At 39.8% G+C, this 27677-nt stretch overlaps 2 protein-coding genes across 3 annotated transcripts; both read left to right on the top strand.

Annotated features, from left to right (window-relative positions):
- The first annotated feature begins 203 nt into the window (after positions 1-203).
- Positions 204-11882, top strand: cog3 (component of oligomeric golgi complex 3). 2 transcript variants are annotated; one of them, XM_056754602.1, is made up of 23 exons: positions 204-409; positions 1365-1511; positions 1760-1821; positions 1942-2107; positions 2313-2387; positions 2465-2557; positions 2940-3065; positions 3138-3218; positions 3348-3391; positions 3474-3600; positions 5098-5189; positions 5306-5445; positions 5616-5773; positions 6813-6918; positions 7008-7114; positions 7763-7852; positions 8077-8197; positions 8568-8656; positions 8758-8892; positions 9667-9742; positions 9836-9963; positions 10047-10145; positions 10740-11882. In XM_056754602.1, exons 1-23 carry the CDS (start codon positions 224-226, stop codon positions 10764-10766), a joined length of 2475 nt encoding a protein of 824 aa, XP_056610580.1. In that variant the 5' UTR covers positions 204-223; the 3' UTR covers positions 10767-11882. The 2 variants fall into 2 exon arrangements, with proteins under 2 accessions (XP_056610580.1, XP_056610579.1); XM_056754601.1 differs by having other exon boundaries at positions 5613-5773.
- A 6138-nt stretch (positions 11883-18020) lies between these two features.
- On the top strand, positions 18021-21939 carry ednrbb (endothelin receptor type Bb). The gene is made up of 7 exons (XM_056754163.1): positions 18021-18251; positions 18344-18456; positions 18536-18740; positions 18817-18954; positions 20383-20516; positions 20929-21037; positions 21751-21939. Exons 1-7 carry the CDS (start codon positions 18021-18023, stop codon positions 21937-21939), a joined length of 1119 nt encoding a protein of 372 aa, XP_056610141.1.
- The last annotated feature ends 5738 nt before the right edge of the window (positions 21940-27677 follow it).

The following is a 27677-nucleotide window of genomic DNA, read 5'->3' as shown; positions in this document are numbered from 1 at the left end:
ATAATCTGACTGCAATCTACTAAAAATCGACTAAATACTTAATTGATACTTAATCATAAAAAAATCAGATAAAATGTATATATATATATATATTTGACATATTTTGACTCGATGGCTTTCTTCATACTTCCCTTTGCGTCGTTTGTTAAACCGCTGTGTTGATTGGTTGTCTCCGGTTCGACTCCGCCCAACCCGGAAGCAGGTTAGGTTCTGATGACGTCGAATGTTGTTGGCAATGATGGCGTCGTCCACAGAGCAGTGTCTCTCAGAGCTCAACGAGAAGGAAATTCGGGAGAAACTGTCTCATTGGGACACCCGAACCGAACCGATGGCGCCGTTAACCGACAAACAGACGGACTCGATCCTCGAGATCCGCGCAGCCGCAGAAGAGTCTCCGATTCCCCCTGAGGTGAGTGAAGTGAGCTGTACGTTAGCTGCTGAGCTAACATCATATTACTTTTATCAACACAATTACTGTACAACTTGTGTTTCCTTCATAAACCTCAACATATGTCTTGAGTCTCATCTAAGTGTTTAATTTACACCATACAGTCCCCCAACATGTCAATGTATTAACATGCCACGTATGACATCAGATGTCTGATACTGTATGTAAACGAACCAGTAGAACAAACAACAATCTTTTATGATCAAGATCACACGGGCGTGTATTACTCTAACATTTGACAAACTTTTGTTCAGCTGAACACATTTTTACTCAAAGATTTACTGTTAACTTTTCTAAATGTTATGAACAGGTACAGGTTCTAATACGTCTGTTCATATAGTGTTCATTACGATGAATATTTCTTATCACTTGTACATTATGAACATTATATATTTGCCTGGCTCTATTTCTATAAAATCATTGACCCATTTGTTATTTTTTACATGTAGTGAGGTCACAGTAGACTTTAAGTCACAACCTCACGAAACTCATTTAAAGGGACAGTTCACCCAAAAACGCGTTCATCATTTATTGTTTCAAACCTGAATACGTTTCGTTGTTTTGCAAAACACAAAGGGAGATATTGTGAATAATGTCAGCAACCAAACACATCTAATCCTCCATTGACTCCCATAGTATTTATTTTGCCTACCATAGCAGTAAATGGGAGATGAGATATGTTTTCTTACTCGGATTCTTCCAAATATCTTTCTCTGTGTTCAGCGGAACAAAGAAATGTATACAGGTTTTAAACCAGCAGAGTAAATGATGACAATTTATTTTGGGTGATCTGTCCCTTTAAGAAACTCTCTTTGAAAGCATCGGCCCATTGCGACAGATTTGACCTCTTTATCATCGTCCGTGTTGGATGGCTTGAGATTGAAGATGGTTAATAGTGTTGTGAATGTGTCTTCAGCTGCCCATCGAGGACATCTGCAGTCTGACCTCTCGCTCTCTGCGTTCATCTTTCACCGCCACTCTCCCCGAGTCCACAGAGGAGGTTCTTCTGCACGGCTTTCAGATGCTGGACCTGGAGAATGAGAGGATCCAGACGGCTCAGCAGGTCTGACATCACGCAATCAATCCTTTGTGGATATTGTCTAGTTGAGAGTTTTTCTTCAAGTTTAACGAGATGAACGTTATGTTTTAATATCCTCCACAATCCCAACATGCTCCGTGCCGTTTTCTATGATTCACGCTCAAACCACGCCACCACATTCATTACAACAACCTTTTGTAGTTTAAGTTTGTGTTTGGTTGTATGTGACGAACGACGTTGTCATGTGACTGATGATGTCATCTGTTTGTCAGTTTTTCTCCTGGTTCTCAAAGCTCCAGGCTCATATGGATCAAGATGAAGCTGCCAAGTACAGGTGTGTTTTTGTGAGGATGAACCGTTTGCAGTGATCACGGTGAACACCGTAAACATAGTTCTACATATGTTCCACGTCCAGAACTAAATCGGATGTTTTGAATGGTGTTGTACCTGACAGGAAGACGAGGGATGTGTTGTACAGTTATCAGCAGCAGTGTGATGCTATCCTGACGGATGTGAACGTTGCTCTGGAGCATCTGGACTCTCTTCAGAAGCAGTACCTCTTTGTGTCCACTAAAACAGGAACGCTGCATGAGGCCTGTGAACAGCTGCTGAAGGAACAGGTACATTACCATCAAACACGCAACGGAAACACACCACACAAACCTCTTTGTCTTGCCAACGTTGGACTAAAGGATCTTATCGCAGATAGACCATGTGACCTGCGCTTTTCACTGTAAAGAACTTGTTCAGACAAATGAATTCTCTTTCTCTCTCCATCTCTCTCTATCTCTCTCTCTCTCTGTTTGTGTCTCTCTCCCGTCTCAGTCAGAGCTGGTGGATCTGGCGAGGAGCATCCAAGAGAAACTTTCATATTTTAATGAGCTGGAGAACATAAACACGGTAAAGCTTTGCTACAACAAAGACAATGTGTTTGTCAGGTGTGATGTCTCCTTTCCAATCTGTGTTTTTCTCCGCAGAAACTGAATTCTTCGACGTTATCTGTGAACAGCGAGGGATTTATTCCCATGCTCTCCAAGTTAGACGAATGTGTAGAATATGTTTCGTCACATGTAAGCAAAAATGTTCACACTGTATACAATATTCCTGTCTTACCATAAAACTGTATCATTGGAACATTGGAAACAAATATATAGAGTCTGTGTGAAGTATTTCTTTTAAAGGCGGGGTGTCTGAATTCCGAAATACGCTTGTTTAGACAAAGTCTGGCCGAGTACCAAAATAAGCTTTCATCCAATCAGCAGTAAAGTGCACAGTGCACAGGATGGACATTAGTTGATTCGAGCGCTGACGAAAGTGACAGATGGAGTAGAGTTGTGTCGTTTTTGGTGATTTGAACATCAACCACTGCTATGAGAAATCGGACATCCCGCCTTTAATCGGTTTTAATCATGTTCATCAGATGACCTCCCAATTCTCCTCCTGTTTTTTCAGCCCAGTTTTAAAGACCATCCAGTCTATCTGACTAAATTTAAGCAGTGCCTGTCTAAAGCCATGCATCTGATGAAGAGTCACACGGTTAACACCCTGCAGAATCTCACCGCTCAGCTCACAAAGAGGGTACGCTTCAATAACGTAAAGCCTTGCAGCTCTGTGTGTAGTGTGTTCATGTGCTGAATGTCATTGGAACAGGACCCGCTGGGCGCTCCGAACCTAGACAACGCCTTCACTCTCTACTACGTGAAGTTCAGAGCCGCGGCACCTAAAGTGAAGGTGAGTTCACGTTCTGTTATCATTTACTCACTCGGCGCTGAAACGCACAAAGAGAACTGTGAAGAAGACGACAGCACTTCATAGCGCTCAATAAAACATGTGTCCATGTGATATTTCTGAATGTTTCAGAGGCTGATCGAGCAGGTCGAGCAGCGTTCTGGAAGAATTCCCGAGTGAGTGACGTAGAGTCTTCAGCACATCATCAGACCGCTGTCGTTCGACATCAGACGTCTGATTCTCAAACGTGTCTTTCAGGTACCAGCAGCTGTTGGATGAGATTCATCAGTGTTATCTGGACCAGCGAGAGGTTCTGCTGGGACCCAGTATAAACTCAACCATGACAGACCTGACCAGCCAGAACAACAAAGACCACTGCGCTCTGGTATGTCACGCTCTGTGTCACCTGACGTGTGAACCGCCACTAAACCCCGGGGTCAGATGTCTCCGCTGTGGTGGATTCAGATCTTTAGGTTACAGCAGGGCTGGGTGTGGATTGTGATGTTCCGATTGGATTCGCGAGCTCTCGATGGTTATAGATTTAGAACAAATGCTATAGATATTTTTAAAAAACATCAGTACACATCAGGTTACAATGGAGAGTTAAGAAAGAAATGAAGAACCACAAACCTGTATATTGAACTTTACTTTTGGGTGCACTCGGGTATATTGTAACAGAACAGTCACATGACTTGATCAAACAGGGTCAGGTTATTTTACATTTAAGATGTTACAAACATAAATGTCACAAAACGTTGTAACATCCACCTGATGTAATAGTGACATCTAGTGGATAGTAGTAGCAATAACGTTCACTTTAACAAATGTTCAGTGCTTGCAGAAATACAAATTTGATTTCAATTTTCTTTGCCCAGCCCTAGGTTACAGCCAAGAAACACGGCACATTTCAGAGCTCACGTGTTGCCAAGAGGAAGACCAGTCTTACAAAACAAAAACATGTGAACCATGTCTTTACACTTTAAGTGTCATTTTCACTGCTTAAGGGGTGTGAAACCCAAAAATGTAATGTTGTCCTGAATTACTCGCTCTGGAGTTGTTCCAAATCTTTTAAATGTCTTTGTTCTGATGAACAGAGAGAAAGATATTTAGAAGAATGCGCATAACCAAACATTTCTTGTACACCATTGACTACTATAGGATGGTTGTCAAAAGTGCCCTAGAATTGTCTGCTGTCCCACATTCTTCAAAATATCTTCTTTTGTGTTCATCAGAACAAACAAATTGTAAAGTAATTTTTCCTACTACACTCATCAAAATAAAAGTGCTTTAAAGGTTCTTCACTGGAATGCCATAGAAGAACCATTTTGGTTCCACAAAGAACCATTCAGTCAAAGGTTCTTTAAAGAACATTATCTTTCTTGGTTTATTATAATCTTGTTATTATAAGGTTAAAGACTCTTTTCGGAACCAAAAGGTTTCTTCTATGGCATAGAAGAACCTTTTGAACCACCTTTTATTTAAGGGAGCATTTTTTAATGAGTCCACCAGAACAATGACATTCATACAGATTTTGAACAACTTCAAGGCAAGTAAATGATGACAGAATTTTCATTATTGGATGAACTGTCCCTTTAAGGGGATTCGAAACCCATTCAATTATTTTCATATATTATATATAAATATATATTCTACTGAATCTGCAGTGAACATTCAGAAATCAGATTTCTGTTGAGATAAATCAACGATTTCAACAACACACTGTGTAGAATGATTCACGAACAAACGACTCTTGTGAATCATTTCTTTTGAACAAATCACTCAACCAGCATCTGAATAAATCACTTTCTGCAAATGACACAGTTCAGCGTCAGTCACGTGTGATGTCTTGGTCATGTTGAGCTAACGTCTGGTGTTGTAACAGGTTCGCAGTGGATGCTCGTTCATGGTTCACGTGTGTCAAGATGAGCAACAGCTTTACAACGAGTTCTTCTCTAAACCCACATCCAAACTAGAGTGAGTCCTGCAAACACTTTTCAGCTCAAATAACAGATCTCCCGTTGAATCTTTCTGGCTTTTGAATGAATGTGTAGTGTTGTTGTTTGTGTAAATGTTGACATGATTTGTTCCAGCGAGCTGCTGGAGAAACTGTGTTTGTCTCTGTATGATGTTCTGAGACCTCTGATCATTCACGTGGTTCATCTGGAGACGCTCTCTGAGCTCTGTGGGATCCTGAAGAACGAGATGTTAGAGGACCACGTCCAGAACAGCGGTACTCAAACCCAAAACACTCCACACGTGATCTGAACAAATGCATTTACAGAAAACCCAGAAAGACTAGATTCAGATATCTGAAATGTTCATTTATTTGGACTGGTAGCACTGACGTCAGTGATTTAGTTTGCTGGTACAGATTTGTGATTGGTGGGTTTGTTTCAGTAGTCCAGCTGGGAGCGTTTGACGCAGTGGTGAAACAGATGCTGGAGGACGTGCAGGAGCGTCTGATGTACAGGACACACATCTACATACAGACAGACATTACCGGATACAATCCTGCACCTGGAGATCTGGCCTACCCTGAAAAACTGGAGATGATGGAGGTGGGCGGATCAATTAATAATGTTCTGAGGGTCTCTAATGATTTTGATGGAATAGTTCACCCAAAAATGAAAATCATGTCGTCATTTATTCACACTCATGTTATTTCGTATCTCTATAAATCGAAGATATTTGAAAGAATGTTAGTCATTTGCAGTTCTGGGACATCATCCACTACCATATTAGGAAAACATTATTGTCATTTTTTGCAGTTCTGTTGAACAAAAAATGAGATATTTTAAAGAATTAAGAAAAACAAACAGTTCTTGGGCACATTTATCCACCATCTTTCCTACTACGGTTGAAGATGATGTCCCAGAAGTGATAAAGAATCGCATTCTTCCAAATATCTTTCTCCGTGTTCATTAGGGATGTACTGAATAACGATTCACTCAGCTCACAATTCTGATCTCGTGATTTGAGGAAAATTTCAAATGAACAACCGTCCTTTTATTTTGTCTGTAATGCTGCACAATTGTTTGTAAAATTAAAATATATCTTATGTCAAATAACAAAACAAAATTACAGTTTTAAAACAAATTCCAAATCAAATAAAAAATCAATAATACAAAAGTCTCTTTAATATAAACTAAGGTGGAACTGGAAACGCAAAAAAATGTATGCGTCTTGGCCGTTCGTTTAGACGTAAACGTCATTTTGGGGGACTGAAAACACAAACTTTTGGAAACGGGTCTCAAAGTGCAACTGATTTTTTAAGAAATATCAGCATATCCACGTTTACCAAGTTTGCAGAAAAACAGCGGCCCCTGCTGTTCAAAAGCAGCTTCCCCTGTACTGCAATTTTTATAACGACTCGACCGATTTGAATCGTCACATATTATAATCGATTTTCAACCGGCTCACGGTGAATCGTTACATCACTAGTGTTCATCAGAAAAAAGTAATTTATAGAGATATGAAATTACGTGAGGGTGAATAAATGATGACCTCATGTTCATTTTTGGGTGAACTGTCCCTTTAAATGCCCGTGGATGAGTTGAAATTGTGAGTGTGTTTATGTTAATGTTTGTTCTGTTGTAGAAAATTGCTCAGAGTCTGAAAGAGGAACAGATGATGTTAACGTCCAACAGCGCTTTCTCTGACGTTCAGCTGGAAGGCTCTGAGAACAAGAAGCTTCTGGTCTCTGGTGTGTGAGACTGTAGAAGAGTTGTTGTGTTTAATCTCTTTTATTTTTTGGAGCAGAGTGTTCACCTGTAGTGTGTTTGTTGCGTGCAGACCCTCGGTTGCAGTGCACAGTTTCTCCAGCAGATCTGCATGGCATGTGGTATCCAACCGTCAGACGAACTCTAGTGTGTCTGTCCAAACTCTATCGCTGTATAGACGTGAGTATAATCACACATTGACATTAATAATCCATCACTGTTCACCCTTGATAAACATCTGAGCATCAATATGATCTGGCTGAACGTTCACACCAGACGCGTCTTTGCGCGACTAAATTGCACGTAGTTGGACGCTTGAACTTCTTGAGTTTATTTGGTTCATTTGTGCGTAAAATTCACTTCACAACAGATGTGAATTCACGTCATCGGAGGGGCTTCTGGCAGTCTCGTTGCGAAATGGCTGACATTGCTTTTGTTGAGTGGGCAGCTGTGCTTTATGTGCTATGGACGGCTGAAAAGCGGCATAGACTCTGTTTGTGTTTTCAGTGTTCAAACTGTTTAAACATTTATTTCATCAAAGTTTTGGTCCAGTAGACACATTCAATCTATCTTTTTATAATACATATTTTGTTCAGTTGTTCATTAGGAAAACTTGACTATGTTGTGACGACCGATGACTTAAACATAATTTTTAAGTTGGGTGAACTTCAGTCTTGGTTTGTTGAGATAACTCAAAAATGTGCTTATGATCGGTCGCCTTATTATTTTAAGTTAAGTCGAGTATTTTATTGCAGAGCTTTCAAATGATCAGCCAGTATGTTGAACACACCTTTAGTTGTTGAAGTGATGTTTGTCTGTGTCCTGTAGAGGGCGGTGTTTCAGGGTCTGTCACAGGAAGCTCTGTCAGCCTGCATCCAATCCCTCCTCAAAGCTTCTGATGTCATCAAGCAGAACAAGGTGAAGTGCACATGTGCTCAACACACATACACACATACAACTGCACAAACAAACACGCACACACAGATTCTTTTAATGTATGTCAGTCATTTTAGCAAACTATTCGAACACAACGTTGAAGCAGAAGTTTTCAGGTGTGTGGTCAGATGAGGGGAAGACCTTCACAGACGTTCATGTCCCACAGAAGAAGAATCTGTTAAACTGACGCTTGTGTTCCTCCACAGACTCCCATTGACGGACAGCTCTTTCTTATCAAACATCTGCTGATCATGCGAGAACAGATCGCACCTTTTCACGCAGACTTCGCCATCAAAGAGATTTCTCTGGATCTGAAGAAGACCAGAGGTGCGTGAGCTCCACACTTCAGTCTGTCTGCTGGTTTATAGATCAGATCATCACTAAAGTGTTTCTAGACACAAACACAACTCTTATGATCTGGAAAGCTTTAACTCTAGTGGGATAGAGGAATAGTTATCATCCATGTTCTTTGGAATAAAATGTTTGCACAGTAGTCGTTTTCAGTTTTAACAGCATACAAATATGACCAACCACACAAGTAAAAAGATTGTATTCAATTTAACATGAATGACCTTTTTGTTTGGAATTTGACTGAATGTAGAAAACACAGGAGCAGGAAAATGTTGTGAAGTGTGTGTAATGTCACTGATGTAACAGCAGATGGCAGAGTAACATTTCTCTTTCGCTTCATTCGCAGAGGCTGCTTTTAAGATCTTCAACCCCATGACTGTGCCCAAATTCTTCCGTCTCAACAGTCACAACGCCATCCTTGAGTTTCTGCTAGAGGTCATTTGAGCCTTTATTTGATCATGTGATTGACTTTGATTCTCTCACCTGATTCCTGATGAATGATTCATGATTCATGTTGTGTTAATGTCTCTCCTCAGGGATCGCCTGAGATTAAAGAGCATTACATCGACTCAAAGAAGGAAGTGGATCGACACCTGAAGTCTGGATGCGAGCAGTTCATCCAGCAGCGCACGCACATGTTTGTCGGCAGTCTGGAAGAGTTTCTCACCAAGGTGAAGCACACAACTACACAAATTCACACAACTACACTCTCACACGCACACACAAACAACTCCACACAAACACACACACGCACACACAACTATACACACGCACACAACTGCACTCACGCACACACAACTGCACAAACACACACAGCCACACATACCGAACTGCGCACGCCTGCACACACAACTGCACAAACAAACAACTGCACACGCACACACACACAAACACACACAACTGCACAAACACACACAACTGCACAAACACGCGCGCACACACACACACACACCCACACACACACACAACTGCACAAACACGCGCGCACACACACACACACAACTGCCTAAACACACAACTGCCACGCACACACAACTGCCCACACGCACACAAGTAAACAAACACACACAACTACACACACACAGACCTGCACACACACTCACAACTGCACACGTACGCACACATACACACGTACGCACACATACACACACGCTCACACATACAACTGCACGCGTACACACACACACACAAATACACAACTGCACACATATGCACACACACAATTGCCCTTACACACAGATGCACGTACAGATTCTCTCCGGAGGAACAATAAAAGTCGAACACAAAGCTGGTGTAGATACAGATGAGTGTAGATTATAGTATGTTCAGTGTGATGGTTTTGTGTAAAGGGTCAGATGCAGTGCGTTCATGTATGCCAGTAAATAATTGACATGTTTCAAACCCGTGTACACTCATATCAGTGATGGTGGTTCTACTCTTCACAGGTGGACGCATTGAGGACGATGGCCGTTCAAGGTGGACCAACATACAATCTCTCCCAGCAGCCCTGGGCTCAACCCGGTGAGTCCTGAACCCAAATGTTTCATGATCACAAATCAGTCAGCTTTGTTTTCTACAACAATGACTTTCAATATTTCTCTTTTTTTCTTTCAGCCAAAATTAATGACGTTGTGATGGCGACATATCGGATATTGAAAAACAAGCTGCCCGGCACATTACAAAGCATGTCTTTATACCTGGCCAATAGAGACACAGAGTTTATCTTGTTTAAGCCGGTCAGGGTAAGTAACATATCATGATTTCTGTGATGTCATCGTCACGTGACTGAGAATAATGACGTGAACTTTTCCACTCGATCTGTCAGAACAACATCCAGCAGGTGTTTCAGCGACTGCATGCCTTACTGCAGGAAGAGTACAGCGGAGAGGACCTGCAGATCATCGCATGTCCTTCAATGGAACAGGTGCACATCTGCATGATAATGATATCTTGTTCTGTTTTTCACTGACATCAGAAGGTCGAGGATCTATTTCCTGTCATGTGAACTGATGTTATAGGGATAGCTTGCCCAATAATTTTGGTTACTCACCCTCAGAGTGTTTCATACCTGAATACATTTCTTTGTTCCGCTGAACACAGAAGAAGGTAGTTGAAAGAATGTTTGCAATTTTCAGTTCTGGGACATGCTCCACTACTATAGTAGAAAAACATTATTGTCATTTTTTGGGGTTCTGTTGAACACAAAATTAGATATTTTAAAGGATTTAGGAAAACAAACAGTTCTTTGGCGCATTTATCCACCATCTTTCATACTAAAAATGACTCGCATTCTTCCAAATATCTTTCTCCGTGTTCATCAGAAAAAGTAGTTTATAGAGAAATGAAATTACAGGGTAGTGAAAAAATGACGACATCATTTTCATTTTTGGGTGAACTGTCCCTTTAAAAGCACATCACAACTGCTAATGTAATGTGTATAAAGCATGTGTTGACCAATCAGGGTTGAGTATTGTTGAAGTGCGAGTTTTAAATCGTCTTTTTTCTTCTTATCACACAGATCAATTTGTTGTTGTCTATGAAGTAGCCCTGGACTCTCAAGTTCTTCCGTCCTCGGACCCGCGCTGGGAGACGAGCTCATCGTGTCGGCCCCGTCCCAAACCTCCCAGAAGGTTTATGAGACAAACAAGTCATTGACTTTGTCACCAAAGACAGTATGCTGCCCATCGAGGCCTGAAGAGTTTCGAGATGCTTGATGGTTATTTTCTTCGGTTGTGGTTTTGGTACTGAATCAACTTGTACAGATTTAAATGACACGAGCGCAGGAGAGATCTCAGCTGATGGTGATGTGCTGGTGTTTGTCTTTGCATTCACCGCTACGAGCTGAAGCGGACATCAACCACGGTGTGATGTCAAACAGACAGGAGGCTTGTCCAAGGTTTAAAGAATAGATATTGACATGGGTGATTCTCTTTACAGGTAAAGATGTGCAGGATATATTTATTATTATTTTTATTAAGGAATGGTTTACCCAAAAAATCTAAATTGTCTTTATTTATTCCTTGTCATTCCAAACCTCACACATCAGATTATAACTTGCTCTGTATTCCATATATTTTATGTGAGAGGAAAAGACTTCAAACCTTCACTTCCCAATCTTCCTCTGAAAAACTATTTCCGTCAGTGTTTGGTTCAAAATGGCTCATCCAGTGCCGGAAAAGACCTTCAGTTGTGTTTTGTGTCTCACGTGAAGCTTTAGAAGACTTGCTTTTCTTGTGTTTGTATTGTCTTTATGGATCCTGACAGACGTTGTGATGTGTGCTTTGTATAGATAGTTTTTTTAGCGAAGACAGAAGCAGCATTGGGTTTGGAATGACGGGAGTAAATATTGACGGGTAAACTTATCCTTTCTTCCCCCTGTATGCACTAGACACATCAGGCAAATGGATTTCTTCATTTTTCTCTTGATAATGAGACATTTGGATGTCTTGGGAGTTCAACTATCTATAGTTTTCTCAGGACAAACGTCTTCATAACTACCAAAACTCTGAAGAAGATCGGTGAAGAATTGTCAAGTTTCACATATAATTCACTTTCTGTTTGGCGTGAATGGTGCTTTTCTCTTTTGTACCTGAGTGAATGTGATCACTTCATGATGATACTTTACTCACCTGAACTCAAGTAAAAAGCTCTCGTTTTAATACCTTCTGCTTCATGTCTTCCATCGTAGTTTCCGTAACACACACACACACACTTTTCAAGCATTAATATCAGAAACTGAAAGCACTGATTTGTAAGTGAGATTTGAGCCGGTCGTCACACACGACAGAATCTAACCGAATCAAAGAGCTTTGATAAAAATGCGCTCTTTTAAAAAATGTATTAGAATGCAACGCGCGGAGCTGATAGAAATCTTTTCTATCTCATTATGGGATGGCATTTTTCTTCCATAACAACTCCGCTGTCGGACTTTTCATACAAAGACAAAGAACTAACAAACGCTTCTGGTTCTGATGTTTGTTTTTGATAGCAAAGTTAAATAGTATTTTAAAATAACTGCGGCTGATTTATGTGACTAATCATTCTTAAACACACAAACAACAATAAAACCAAGGATTTCATGTGAAGCGTTTTTAATTTCATCATGTGTCTCATGATGGCTTGTCTATGAAGTCCATGTGAATCTACAAAAGAATGATTACTTTTCCTTATTAAAGGTGTTGTTTTATTAAAACAGGTTTTGAATTGAAGGAAACACACGTAATATAGATTTGGATTGACTTTATCTCACATTGTTTGCACTACAGACTGTATAAATGATGCTCTGATTTAAACGGACAGTTAAATCTCTCATCATTAACTCACCCTCAAGTTATTCAAACCTGTATACATGTCTTTTATTCTGTTGAACAAAGAAAAAGATATTTGGAAGACTGTTGGCAATTTTCAGTTCACTACCATAGTATAAAATAATATTGTGTATTTTTGTACTGTCGAACAAAACAGTTTTGTTGCACTTTTGACCACCATTGTCAGTTTGCCTAATATGGTAGTCAATGATATCCCAGAAATGAAAATTGCTAATATTCTTCAAAATATCTTTCTCTGTGTTAATCAGAACAAAGAAATGTAGACCGGTTTAGAGCAACTTGAGGGCGAGTAAATGACCGAATTAAATTTTTGGGTGAACTATGCCTTTAAATGTTGAGTTTCACCTCATAGACCCGAAACAGATCTCAGAATATGTACAGTTGAACCTGTAAGTAAATGCTAACATCAGCTCATAACAGTTGATTTTACTCTTCTGAAAATATAAAAAAATCTATTTCTCTGCACATTAATGAGCTGTATTTTGCAGATCAGTCTCCTCTGTGCTGTTTTTGTTTTAAAATGTTACCCAAAATGTTTTCCTAATATTTACGTATTAAATTCAAACGTTCTATAATCTTTTTGCTCAGTGATTTGTGATCTTTACTTTCTTTCTCAGAGAACATGAGCGGCTACAGAAGCATCTTTCATCTGCATTTATATTAAATACATATATTACAATCAATCACTGTCTCTCTATCTAAAGCTCCGGATGCTTTTGGATTGAACGGCATTTAACTTTACAAAAATGCACATGACACGACCTGTGTAAAGTCACTGTGTTATCTCATATGAATGTGATAAGTTGTGATGTACAGAACAGACCGACGTGAGCGTTGGTCTTGCAGGCGTTTGAGCTTTGAACGTTTGTTTGTAGTTTATTCCACAGTGGATATCATATTCGTTTTCTGTGACTTTTCATATTAAATCTATAATTTCCTTACACGTTCACTTCTGTAAATGGTTAACATCACAGCGATGTCATAGAAGAGCTCATTTTTGGGATCTATGGCAATTTCAGCATTATGGACGTGACATAAAAATGCTCAGAGAATGAATTTGTAACGATGATGTTGAACCATCCGTTTATATTTTACTGAACCCTTGTTGATAAGAGTCTAAACATAAAAAAAGTCAGTCTATGAATTTTACCCAATGCAAAGCAATAAAACCCAATGAATGGAGAAGTGATGCCTCTTTATAGAACATCAAATAGTTACTTTATAATCATTTTCATGTGTTCATTTATGAGGAATATGTAGCGTTATGAATGTGACAATCCTGAAAATGGCTCTTACCTGACTATGAAAAATCATGAACTAAAAATAAAGCAAGTGATTTACAAATTTGAAGAGAGATCTCACATGAGTATTTGAACCATGCACCAAATGTTCGAATCTGTGCTTGTTACCAGAGTAAAAAACAAACGTTTTCGAGGTAAGGTTGACATTTTCGTGGAATTGCCCAACTAAGTCTAAATATAAAACTTTGCAACAATTCAGAATTATGAAAATGCTATAAATATAAATAAATATGTATTATTAACCTTTTATCTCAATAGATGGAGATGTTGTTCCCGGGCGGTTTGACCACTTTGATGTTTGACACCTTTGTTTACTGGCTCGATATTTCCATCAGAAAATGCAAATGCAGGTTATAAACGGTGATTCTCTGTGGATCTCACAGACGCGCTGGCGTTTGAAGGAGTGTGTTGTGATGGTTGATGAGCGATTGAATGTGTTCTCTCTCTCACCTTCAGAGTGATGTGGGCCAGCTGTTCCTGCGTCACCTGGGTTTTGTGTTGCAGCTGTTGACTCTTGCATGCGCCTGCATGGGGCCGACCCTGAGGCAGAGACACTGACACGTGTGAACCCGAGGGCTCTGTGATCTCACCACGCATTTCAATGCATGCAGAAGGAAACGTTAGAACTTGAATGTTGCTGAATGACCGCATGGCTGATTCAGATCGCATGTGTGGGTCTGTTAACGCTCGTGTGTCTGGGATTGTGACAGCGTTTAATAGTTGATTTTGTGCAAGATTAAATCTGCTTTTAACATTAACAATGCTTCACATCACAGTGAGAACAAAATCCAAACTCATTTGCTTTCTTAACACATTACTGGAATTATTCTTTACAAGTCATAAGTGCAGTTTGTTGCAGTCAAAGTTTTTATTTGCTGAAGGTAAAGATGTGCATACGACCTTTTCTCAAACATCCTTTAAAATGTATTTGTTGTGCTCTCAGAAGTCAGAAAGTCAATCAGGTTTGGAAAGACTTGAGTTTGAGTGAAGCATTATAAAATCTTCTTATTTCAATTTCGAGTTGAAAAATTTATTTCAGGATTTTTCTGTTTGTTTAGGCTTTCAGCTTGAATGTCAAACCCAATACTGTCTTGTGTTTCAGGATGTTTAGTATTTCTGGAATGGGTCGACCTTGAGTTTGGAGCGATGCCATATCATATAAGAAGCAACCCTGTGGAAGATTCAGTCTTATGAATGATGAAGCTGATGAACTCCAGACGCATCACATTAGATGCACATGAATGTTCTGCTCAAGGTCTGAAATTCATCTCGCATGTCTCGCTGCAACAGAAACCGTCAAACCACATGACATTTAACCTTCAGAACGACATGTTATAAACAACCTGCACTACAGCAATGTTTCAAGACACCGTACGATATTCCACACAAACGACAAACAAGTCTGGAAAACTAATACGTATAGTGAATCTCAACACTTTTTACCTCAGCACTCAGGTTTAACATTGAAGATCAAGTGATGAGCGGACACAACACCGTTTATCACACGGCTCGTTGAAATGCTTGATTTTGATTGGCCGGTCGCGACATTTGCAGGTTCGTTATTACCAGATAACAACCACTCAAAACTATTAACACACGGTAACCCGGATGCAGCAAATCATTTTGACAGGTTGTCGTGACAAATTAAATATAAATATGTCTTTTAATAACATATATGACATAATATTTACAAATGATTAATGCAAATTACCTTTTCGTGACATTTGAACGTCGTTTCTTATCTCAAAACCAAGGTCTGCATTCGGTAAAAATGAGCTAATAAAATATTTCAAATTCACATTTCTTGTCTATTTTTTCTCATGTGTTTTTTTTGCGTTTCTAGTGGCCTAATGGTTAGAGAGTCGGACTTGTGACCAGAAGGTTGCCGGTTGGATCCTCATGGCAGGGTAACGATTGAGGTGCCCTAGATCAAGGCATCTTACCCCTACACGCTCCCCGGGCGCTGCAGTGATAGCTGAGCACTGCTCCGGGTGTACGTGTGTTCACCTCTTGCTGTGTGTGTGCTCACTAATCACTGGGTGGGTTAAAAGCAGAGGTCATATTTCGGGTATGGGTCACCATACCTGACAAATAGGTCACTTTCACTTTACTTATATGTCATTTTAGGATTGCTTGCATTTTGTTAAGTGTGTAGCACTTTATTCCTGACTATTCTCTGTCGAAACAAACAAATGGCTCATGCGTTTTATTGACTGATTAAATCCTTCTTTCTGTGAAATCACTCTTATATTTATAACTCATTCTGTTCATTTACACCTCACTTCTGATGAATGAATGAGGAGTTGATGGACACAATATAGACACACATGTCTGAAGTCTTTAAGCAGTCTTTATTTCAGTCTAAGAAACAGAAGAGACATTATGAGACGACGTATTTCTGCTGGTTATGTGATGAGTGATGCTGTAGTCAGTTCACCCGCACAGCTGTCCGCATGCCTGGTGCGCTTCATCTGTCTGAGTTGTGCTGGTTGCCATGGCGATGACCCTGTCATCAAATCCCCTCACCTGGGTAAACTCCTGCTATTCAGTAGCTGCGCTGCTGGGAAGCTCCAGACAAAAGACAACATGTGGAGCCGTAACTAGTCCTGTGCTGAAAGAACTCTGACAATCACACACAGACAGACACAGATGAAGAACTGGAGCTGAGATTCTCCACGACTGCTCTTTCATTCATTACACTTCATTTATTGTTTGGCACCGCGTTCCAGTTTCTGTGCTAACATCTGGAAGGGCATTGATACATGAGGAGAAATGAACAACAATGATGTAAAATACACACATGCACACAGACACACACACACACACAGGCACACGCACACACATACACACACAAAAACACTCACACATACAGACACGCAGACACGCATGCACATGCAGACACACACGCATGCACACAAAAACACTCACACATACAGACACGCAGACACGCATGCACACGCAGACACACACGCATGCACACAAAAACACTCACACATACAGACACACACAAACATACAGACACGCACACACATGCAAACACACGCAAACATACAGACACACACTCACGCATGCACAGACAAAAATGCACACTCATACACACAGACAGACAGGCACGCACACGCTGACACACACAAACATACACACAGTTACGCAAGCATGCACAGACACACGCATGCAAAGAGACACACACACACACACACACACACACACACACAAACACATGCTCACAAGCACATGCACGCACACACGCAAACACACACACAAACACACTCACACATACAGACAGGCACGCACACGCTGACACACACAAACATACACACAGTTACGCAAGCATGCACAGACACACGCATGCAAAGAGTCACACACACACACACACACACACACAAACACATGCACACAAACACACACATACAGACAGGCACACACGCGAACTCACACAAACATACACACGCACAAACAAACAGGCACACACTCACACATACAGTCGCACAGACAGGCACACACTCACACATACAGACAGGCACGCACACGTTGACACACAAACAAACACACAGTCACACATGCATGCACAGACACATGCGCATGCAAACAGACAGACACACACTCTCATGCACGCACAGACACAGAAAGATACACACACAAAGACAGACACACACACACATATATACACACTTGCTAGAAAGTCTCTGTCATGAGCTGCAGGCGTTTATATGACGCACTGAATCAGCAAAGGTGCCAAGACTGATTTATTGTGTGACAGGATCACCAGATGAGCGGTGACAGAATCACACTGTACTGTATATAAACACCTCACCGCACTTACAGCTCAACATCTAAAGAAAGAGAAAGGTGAGTTTTTACATCAGCACAGGCCTTTAAAGCAACTTCAAATGTCTGCTTGATTCTTGTGTTAGGGACAGTTTAGACAATTTCACCAGAAAACAAACAAGAATTCACCATTAGTCTGTATTTCAGTCTTTCGTTGCATAAATTATTTATTTGTTTGTCAGGAGCAATAATATTGGACACATGGAGGTGTGCATACGTTCCCTTCTCTTGTTTTTATTTTATTGTTCCGTTGGGTTTATCGATGCTCAGACATCAGATCCAGCATGGACGACTCCAGACGACACGGAGAACATCTCCCAGAACAAATCAGCGGGGGAAGTGATGTCACTTCCTGTGTGCTCAGGGCCGGTACGGATCAAAGACGCTTTTAAGTACATCAACAGCGCAGTGTCGTGTTTGGTGTTTGTTTTGGGAATGGTTGGGAACGTGACTCTTCTGAGAATCATCAGGGAACACAGACGCATGAGGAGCGGACCCAACATTCTCATTGCCAGTTTGGCGCTGGGTGACATTTTTCACATCATCATTGCTTTACCCATCAACGTTTACAAGGTCAATAAAGCATTTGTGTTCGCTCGGATAGTCATGATGAAGTGAGAGTATTATAAAGCCGATGATGTTGATCAGTTGTGTTTGTGTTTTAGCTGTTAGCGGTGGATTGGCCGTTCGGTGTGGTGTTCTGTAAACTCCTTCCGTTCATTCAGAAAACATCTGTTGGAATAACCGTTCTGAGCTTGTGTGCACTCAGTATAGACAGGTGAGAGTGTCTTACAACATCAAACGCATACACTGAGTCTTTTAGCATTGATGAGTGAATGATCTTTGACGTTCTTAAGGTACCGAGCTGTCGCATCGAGGAATCGAATCAAAGATCCCAAGTTTCTCAAATGGACGGTTTTAAAGTTGTCTTTGATATGGACGATATCAACAATACTGGCGCTTCCAGAGGCCGTGGCTTTTGACTTGATGTCAATGGATTATAAAGGCCAGCGTCTGAGGGTCTGTCTGCTTCATCCTCTCCAGTCCTCACATTTCATGCAGGTAACGCCTGTGGAGATGTCGGCTGTTTCTCTTCATATCAGATGATGTTTCTGAAGACCACTGTCTCTTGCTCTAGTTTTATAAAGTGGTGAAGGACTGGTGGCTGTTTGGCTTTTATTTTCTCCTGCCGTTGGTCTGCACGGGTCTCTTTTATTCACTGATGGTCTGGACGATTTTAAGTAAAGGAGCGAAGCAGGACAAACACAGAAAACAGGTACGTTTACACCAAGACATTTGGAACATCTGCGTGCATCATTTATGAAACATCGTCGCTGTCCTTTTGAGATCTCGAATGTCCAAATCAGGAAACAACACGGCTCTGCAAAACTTTTCTGTCTTGTTTTTGATTAGTAAAAATCTTGACACGTTTCCTTGACAAGGAAAGTGGCCAAAGATATTATGTCTTGTTTTGTGAAAAAGAATGTAAGAATTAAGTAATTTTACCTTTAAAACAAACTTTTTTAATGATCAAATACTGCGTTGTCAAAGCCAACAAGCACATGTTTTGTACTTTTTAATGCTTAGATATTTGCAAAACCCTGTTAGAAACATAAAGACAGATTAATAATAGTGATTTATGGCTAAAAGGAACATCACAAACTATGGACATTCAAGGTTTTAGAAGGACAGCAGCAATATTCCATAGATATCACGTGAAAAAATACTGTAGTAATTACAGTTAACTGTTGTTTACTTTAGTACACAATAGTAATTTATACTTAAGTATAGCACCATTATATCGTGTATTTCTTTTTGTATTAAGTAAATTACAAACTGTAAACATTGTAGTTTTTTATAGTATTTTACCATAGTAAAGATTTACCATAGTAACACTATATAACACTATAATATCGCAGAATTTTAGTGTAGTATATACAACAGTAAAGTAAAATACTCTGTAGTATTTTTTTTATCACAGAGAAATATTTAAGCCTGAGACTGAGCTGTGAAGGGATGAATCCTGAATATTGGAATACATTTGAAATTGTTATTAAATTTAATAAATTAAAGTTGAAAAGTTTAAAATCCTAAACTTTAAGTGGCGGTTTCCCGGACAGGGATTATTATAAACCAGGACCATGCTTTTGTTAAATTGGGATGTTTAAGTGTTTTTTAAAGCATACTTTACAAAATAACTGAACTGGTTTGCATCTTGAGACAAAACAATCGCACTGATGTATTTTAAGATATGCCACTGATGTTGTTTTCGATCAAGACATCTCTTACATTTCAGTTAGTCTGAGACTGAGCCCTGTCCGGTAAACTGCCCCTAAATGATTTATTTCATCGTCCATCAGCTTTAAATTTCCCTCTGTGCTCATAAAATCGAAGAATTGGGAGCTGAAGTTCTGCTTTGTGATTCTGATGAAGTCTCAGCGGTCAGACCTTGGACTGTTGGCAGAAAATCTAAAAGATGTACGATCTTAATCTGGATTGAAGGTTATTTAAAACACAGAGATTTGTACAGACAGCACTGAAGAGATCAGGACAAACTGTGTGGAATTCTCCTTTAGATGTAAAGAGCACTGAAGCTCTGAGAAAACTAGAAAAGAAATGATAGCTTGTGAAAAGAGTGTTTTGTGTCAGTTATTGTGATGACACGTGTAAATGAGGGATGAGTGAGTTTGTGAATGTCTCACAGAGACACGAGGTGGCCAGAAGCGTCTTCTGTCTGGTTCTCGTGTTTGCCGTCTGCTGGTTTCCTCTTCATCTCAGCAGAATCTTAAAATTCACCATCTATGATGAACGTGACCCTGACCGGTGTAACTTACTGAGGTGAGACTCACAAAAGACATATTATAAAACACACACACGCAGACACGCACAAAGGCACACACACACAAACAAACACACACACACAACACACACACAGACAAGCACTGACGCACAGACACACAGACACACAACACAATCTCAAGCACGCATGCACACACACACGCACACAAACACACACGTACGCACACACAGGCACAGGCACACACACACAGACAAGCACTGACACACAGACACACAACACAATCTCAAGCACGCACACACACACACACACACACAAGTACAGACACACGCACAGGCACACACACACTCACAGATAGACACTCACAAACAGACACACACACTCACGCACACACACTCACTCAAAGACAGACACACACATACAGTATAATTGTGATAACATTGTGTATTACAGCACATTTCTCATTCTGGATTATATCGGTCTGAATTCGGCGTCTGTGAATTCGTGCATTAACCCCATGGCTCTGTATTTGGTCAGCAGAAGATTCAAGAACTACTTCAAAGTGAGACGCTCTCCTCTCTTCTTTGTTGGCCTGCCGTATTTTCTCATATAATATTTTAATTAGTTTTAGCTAAAAACGATTCTGCTGATAAGTAACAACACGCGTGAGCAAGCTCCACAATTCTCAAAACACAAGTGATTATTTTATAATATTTCTAGATATTAAATTCCTTTTCTGAAGCTTTTTTCAATGATTGGTGGGCTGCTGGTGTGGATCAGGTGACATTTAACAGTCTGTTAGTTTTTACAGGTAAATAAAACCCAATCCCGCTCATTGACACAACACGAGGCGTTAAACAGAATTCATTTGCATTTTTATTGGCATCGGCTGTAAACGTGACAGTGAAAGCCATTAGACATGAATGACGCGCCTAAATTGGTTCAGGCAGCTTTCTCTCTGGCACACTTTGTTTACGGATGAATTATGAATCAGTGTTGTGTAGCTCAGGATATTGGATGTGGCGGCAGGTGATCTGTGCTTTCTTTTCACTTTGTTCTGACGGAGGCAAAACTTCCGTCTTGACTTCACGTAAAAGTGACCTTGCGTACGACATTTCCATAAATCACGTCTAATTCCTCATGTTAATCTGCTCAGGCATGTCATTTGCATACGGTTATTCCTGTTATTCTGCAGACGTCTGGCTGCGTCTCATGTTAACCTCAGTTTGTGAATGACGATCCTGTTTAACCTCTGTTCTCTCGTTTCTCTGACAGACGTCTCTCCGCTGTTGTCCTTCATCCCGTTCTGTTGTCGTTCAGGAGGAGAAACACAGCTTCATGAGGTCAAAGGTTGCGGTACCACCGTCTGACACTGTCAGTTCTCCCAAACAAAACTCTTCGTCCAACGATATTGATGAAAAACACAACGCTTTTCTCACGAACTGTGCTTGTCTTACATCATGAAGAGAACCTCTGGTGTTGCATGTCACCTCCTTTGTTTGTGTAAATACTGAACGAGTTAAAGCAATTTTTGCTTTGCTTGGTAAATGTTGCTCATATAATAAAGATTGGGAATAATTCTATATTTTAGAGTTGGCTTAGTTAAAAATCAGTGATGGAGAATGTAAAATAAATCAGTTTTGAAAACATAAATGGTAAGATTATAATATTGATTTTTGAGCTGTCGTGTGATTTTGGGTCAAGAGGGTATGCACTGAGGTCACTTTCCCAAACGAGCACGCTGGGACACGCCCCCTTGAGTGCCAGGACACGTTCTCTTGAGTGGCAAAACACGCAATGGGAGAAACAATGGACCGGGACTACAACACGCAATTATTTGTTGAAATTAAAAGCACTTGGACAGTGATGCTTACAACTTACAGTTGAACAAGGTGTCCTTGGACACTGACATGTCACGTGGAATTGCGCTTCCTAATTTTGTAAGCAGCCATTTTGCTGAGTGTTTTGCCACTCAAAAGGGCATGTTTTGGCGTGGGAAAGTGACATTATTTAGGTTAAAAATTAAAACCAATTTTTAATGTGCAGTTTTTTCTTCAAGCATGGAGAAAAACTGACAAATGTTACGGTCATCAGATTTAGATGTATGAATGCATAGACATTTTTAGAAGTGTAGAAATATTGTATTAGCATGCGCCATCAGTGTTAGGCAAGTTACTCTGAAAAAGTAATGAATTACTAGTTACTAATGACATATTTAATAGTGTAGTTAGATTACTGTACAAATGACTCTCCAAACAGTATTTAATGACTTATTACTAATGACTTCCTATATCATACATCAAGCTTGATAAGTTCAGTGATTGAAGGATAGGCACAAAACAGCTCTTTCAATTCATTCAAATAAATAATATAAAACTACATAAAGTAGTAATATTAACTGACCAAAGTATTACAAATGTAAGAATTATACATTAAAGCACAGATTTTAAAGTTAGACTATGAATTTTGATGTCAATTCCACTATTGCACACACAAATATCACACATCAGAAGTAACTGTAATTAAATGACAGAAATAATTAGTAATAATTACACCCAACACTGTGCGCCGTATAACCAAATGGACCGTCACAATCTCTACTATTTTACGAGATGGATTTATGAAATCAAGTAATACAATTTTTACACAGTTCTCAAGGAGATTCTTGACATTTTTAAGAACTTAAATCTATTAATTCGTGTTCATCGACACAAATTTCCCCCTCTTTTTGTGTCACCCAGCCCAATTATCGATCTAACTTAGTTTAATTTAATATGCGGTGGTTGTCCTTATGTTGTCCCAATACCTTCCATTGTTTAACCCATCTGTAAGTCACTTTGGATAAAAGCGTCTGCAAAATGAATAAATGTAAAATGTATCTTTAATATATCAATGCAATCTAGTGGGAATTCATACCTATTTACAAGGTGGATCATTCCTGTGAATTCCTGTTATTCCTACGATCTCATTGGTATGTTTTGTAATGTTTTGACTTTGTCCCTGTGACGTCAGGTTTAGGGGCGGGCTTAGTGGAGCCATTTATCGTTGTTTTGCCACCTCGTGAAACTCGTCCGTGCATATTATAACGTCTACCCTAACCCAAACCCTAAACCTAACCTTATTATTTTAATTATTTCAGTGTTTCCTCTTCATGTACGTTTTAAAATGGCTGCTCTCCAACCGGGTGCAAGCAAATATTGGCGTATCATATGCACGCAAAATTGCAATTTGGCGTCCATATTATACGGTAATGCAACAGCGTGTTATTTATACGAAATTGGGTGCGATCAGGTTGATATAAATGCACATACACACGCAGTCTGTGTATTAGAAGTCGTGCTGAGTGACACGTGTCCATGAACACGAATCAATAGATTCCAAATTTCTTGCCAATGCCACGAATTGCCTTGAGACTGGTTTGTACAATTTACATAATAAATAAAGATTTTATAAAAAAGAAGGTAAGTATTTGGCATTGTTTAAACACAGGGTTGAGATCAGGATGAAGTGACATCGCAGCACAATACTGTCGACGAAACACGAGAACATTTTCTTTCCCCTCTTGAGAATCAATAAGGCTTTTATTGTTTTTAGGGTGACGGCGCACGTTTGGACTGTGAGCGTGTGGACGCTTGTCTGTTGACTGTTTTTTAGTGTAGTCGCCTCTCCAGACAACGTTTTGACTTACAAGTGAGCCTTTTATTGTGTAGAAGATGCTGTGGATGATTTACTCCTGAGGGTCTGTCGAGTCAATCGGTCATTATGACGAGAGCCGGGCGCTTCTTTCACATGCACACGCGGACCGGCTCAGGTGATGAATCATCGCAGGTGTTTGCCGCAGGTTCTGCGGATAAAACCCGGTGTGTAATTGGCCAGACTGCAAAGGACAAATATAGATATAATGATCCGTAAGATCCGCTCGTGCAAAGCAGTATAATGAAGTGGCTGCTGTAAAGTTTACTTTCGACGAATTATGCGTGACGGAAACGATTACTGCAAGGCCTCACGCTCACCCGGACGAAGCTCACCCACCTTTAATGTCTGCGCTCCATCCTTACGTCGTTCAATTGGAGACGCCGGTGGATTTGCCTTCAGATTGATTGATGACTGGACTATTTATAATGCATTTGTACACGTGTTGTGCGTTGGGACACTTTAGACTTGAGCAGGGGGAGAGACGGTGTGCGTGACAGAATGAGGTCGGGCAATAGCGAACACACCTGATAGGCCTGTCAAACTCACAAGACAAGCTGAGATTGGAATATTTCCAGCCGCTGCCTCCCGGTGACCCACATGGAGCTCCTGATCATTAGGATCATTTTGGCAAAAACTGTCAGCTAAATCTCTCTGTTGCGTCTGCATGTGAACATGAGCGCGAGTCTACATCCAGAGGGACTTTTTTTGTTCAGTGCTTTTTATAGTATTTTTTATCATAATCAAATGCTTTTGACAATGTACAAAACTGCCAAAGTTCACATTAAAATCATGATCACAACATCGTCTGGTTTTTATATCTCGAGACTTGAATTCTCTGTAAAACAGCTTAGAAATTACACGTATTGTGAAAGTGCTACACACATAACAGTATTCAACTCACATCTAATATGTGCCTGTTCTTCATGTATACCAGTTTAGGGGATTTATAGCAATACTTTTCTCATCAGTGATGTAAAAATGTACAAATTGTGATGCATGCTTCATTTCCCTTTCAGATGAACATCTACTGTAAATATGGTATGTTTTTTATGTCTGTGTGTGTTTTTGACTATGTACACACAGAGAGCATCACATGAGCGGATAAAGTGAAGGGTTAACTTCCTGCTCAAGGGCACAACAGCAGCGCTCGGATAATTTCACCAGGTGGGAATTGATGCTGAATCTTTCTGTTAATGGCTCTGAGTTCCTGCCAGTGAGCCACTTACCACAATGTTGAGGACATGATGTCACATTGGCCGTCGGAGGACAGTTTCTTACGGTGGCGTGTGTCCAAGAGAGGGACAGAAGGATGCAAATGGCATTTAAATCAATACACGAATCAGGAGAGATACACAGAGAAGCACTGAATAACAGACGTTTAGAGAGAGGATTGATTGTGAGAAGAGTCTTGCGACATTTTTAGTTTTAGATTGGCAGAATCATATTCAAAACACTGTTTCAGGCCTCAAGGAAGCTCAGCCCATGTCTCAGTCAATCTGATATTACACTTTACAGCACAAATGTCATCTTGTCTTTCCATTCAGTCCTCTCGCCACGCTGAAACGGCCTGTTTATCAGCAGATAACACATAATAAATCTAAACATTACAGGTATGAGGACACTATTTACATGGCTTGTGAGAATAGCTGTAATCCCACATGAAAAAACACTATAGTAAACTGATATTATACAACGCAAAAATTACATTTACATTGAATCATTTAGCAGATGATGATATCCAAAGCGACTTAAAAAGACATTCTTACTAAGCATTTTTGTCTATTTTTGGAGAAAATATCTAAAACATCTTAAATCAATATACAATTACTTGACAAGAAAAGTCACCTAAGATATTACGTCTAGTTTTATGAAAAATAATATAAGAAGTTTAAGTTAAGTTAAGAAGTTAAGTAAGTCTATGGTTTAAAATCTGTCCATTGGGTAAGAAAAAGAAACTAGAATTACGCATTTTTTTGCTTTTTTATCATAAACTTACTTAATTCTTATATTATTTTTCAAAAATCAAGATCTTAGGTCAATTTTCTTGTCAAGCAATTGTATATTGATATTTGTATTACGAAACAAGACGAAGACACTTAGTAAGAATGTCATTTTTGCAGAGCAGCTTTTACTAGAGTAAATAGTACACTACAGCATGTACTATAGTTGATCAATTTACTATATTTAACGTTGCAGTCGACTATAAGGAATATAAAATATTATAGTATTTCTTCCATATTAGAAAATTAAGTTTGAGAAATAATTTACATATTATTTCTATATTTTGTGGTAATGTTCATGTAAATTCCCTTATAAAAACTGACCATGGTTTTACTACAGTTAAAACCAAAAACACATAGTAGACGATGGTTACTGTAGTAAAACCATGGTTTTGCCCTTAGAAATCAATGCACCAAAAAAACACGCTTACTACACTTGTACCACAAAAAAAAAACAATGGTGCATTTTCTTATACATTAAAAAGCAAACCTCATGTTATTTATTCCTGTTTGTGGAAAGTGTGAAATATTTTGTAATACAGATTTTCAAGAAAAAAAACGTTGGCTGGAATCACATGAAATAGTTTCATTAAATGCAGTAACAGCCGAACACGAGCGCTCACATGTTTATCTCTGTGCTGTCTTAGGTTAATTAAATAGCGTAAAGTTAATTAAGCCGCGGAACTGGAGCACCGTGAACTCTCCATTCTCACACATTCACTAAATGGCCGTTTTATACATACCGACAAGAATCGTTTGCCAGTTCATACCATGCTGTACGTAACTTTCACAAAAAGGTGCAGAAAAAACATCAAAATCAGATCCGTCCTGTAAATTAATTAGAAATGTTCTGTATAATGATTTGCTGCAAATTAGATGGAAATGAGATATAAAATTCATTGAACTATCTGGGGAATCTGCCCAGCGGGGGTTTAGTCTTCGCTCTGGCTCAAAACGCCGTCCATATGGCAATTATGTACAGCAGAGCTGCAGAAGTGTTGGTCTGATGCCCGCTGGCAGTCTGATGCCCGTGACAAATGGCTGCTCGTATCTGATGTGTGTGGAGTGAAAGATAATGAGATAGTAGTAAGTCTTAAGTACGGAACCTTCCCCGGGGTTTGTTCTTCTGAGCCTCGCCGCCTCTCCATTGTTGTTTGGATTTTAAAATGCATTTACTTTTCCTCTTTATGAACTTTGTCTGGAGATCAAGTGCTGATTTTGACAGCTGCTTTCTCTTATATCCGCACTTGCTTTTGTTCATGTGTGAAGCTTTTACTGTGCCTTCTGAATGTTCCCGGAGGAAAACATTATTGCTTCCAGGGTTTCTCTTTCATAGCTAAGTTGTGTTTCATTTAAGCATCAAATCAGAGGCCGTTTACAGGAGACCGTTTAACCCGACCCGTTTTCACACTGCAAAAATGACTTTCTTACTTAGACTTTTTTTCTAGTAAACAAACACGTCTAAATATTCTTGAATCAAGATGCATTTCTTGATAAACAAAATTA

The sequence above is a fragment of the Triplophysa dalaica genome, chromosome 8 (genome assembly GCF_015846415.1).
Source record: "Triplophysa dalaica isolate WHDGS20190420 chromosome 8, ASM1584641v1, whole genome shotgun sequence".
NCBI classification, from domain to species: Eukaryota; Metazoa; Chordata; class Actinopteri; order Cypriniformes; family Nemacheilidae; genus Triplophysa; species Triplophysa dalaica.
The sequence above is the reverse complement of the archived record's forward strand: the minus strand, read 5'-3'. Positions and strand labels throughout refer to the sequence as shown.

Coding starts and splice junctions, on each gene's coding strand:
- cog3 (XM_056754601.1), top strand. CDS start 224: ATGTTGTTGGCAATGATGGCGTCGTCCACAGAGCAGTGTCTCTCAGAG. Junction 5,190..5,305: donor AAACCCACATCCAAACTAGA/GTGAGTCCTGCA, acceptor GATTTGTTCCAG/CGAGCTGCTGGAGAAACTGT. Junction 8,198..8,567: donor GGATCTGAAGAAGACCAGAG/GTGCGTGAGCTC, acceptor CTTCATTCGCAG/AGGCTGCTTTTAAGATCTTC.
- ednrbb (XM_056754163.1), top strand. CDS start 18,021: ATGTCACTTCCTGTGTGCTCAGGGCCGGTACGGATCAAAGACGCTTTT. Junction 18,457..18,535: donor TGTGCACTCAGTATAGACAG/GTGAGAGTGTCT, acceptor GACGTTCTTAAG/GTACCGAGCTGTCGCATCGA. Junction 18,741..18,816: donor AGTCCTCACATTTCATGCAG/GTAACGCCTGTG, acceptor CTCTTGCTCTAG/TTTTATAAAGTGGTGAAGGA.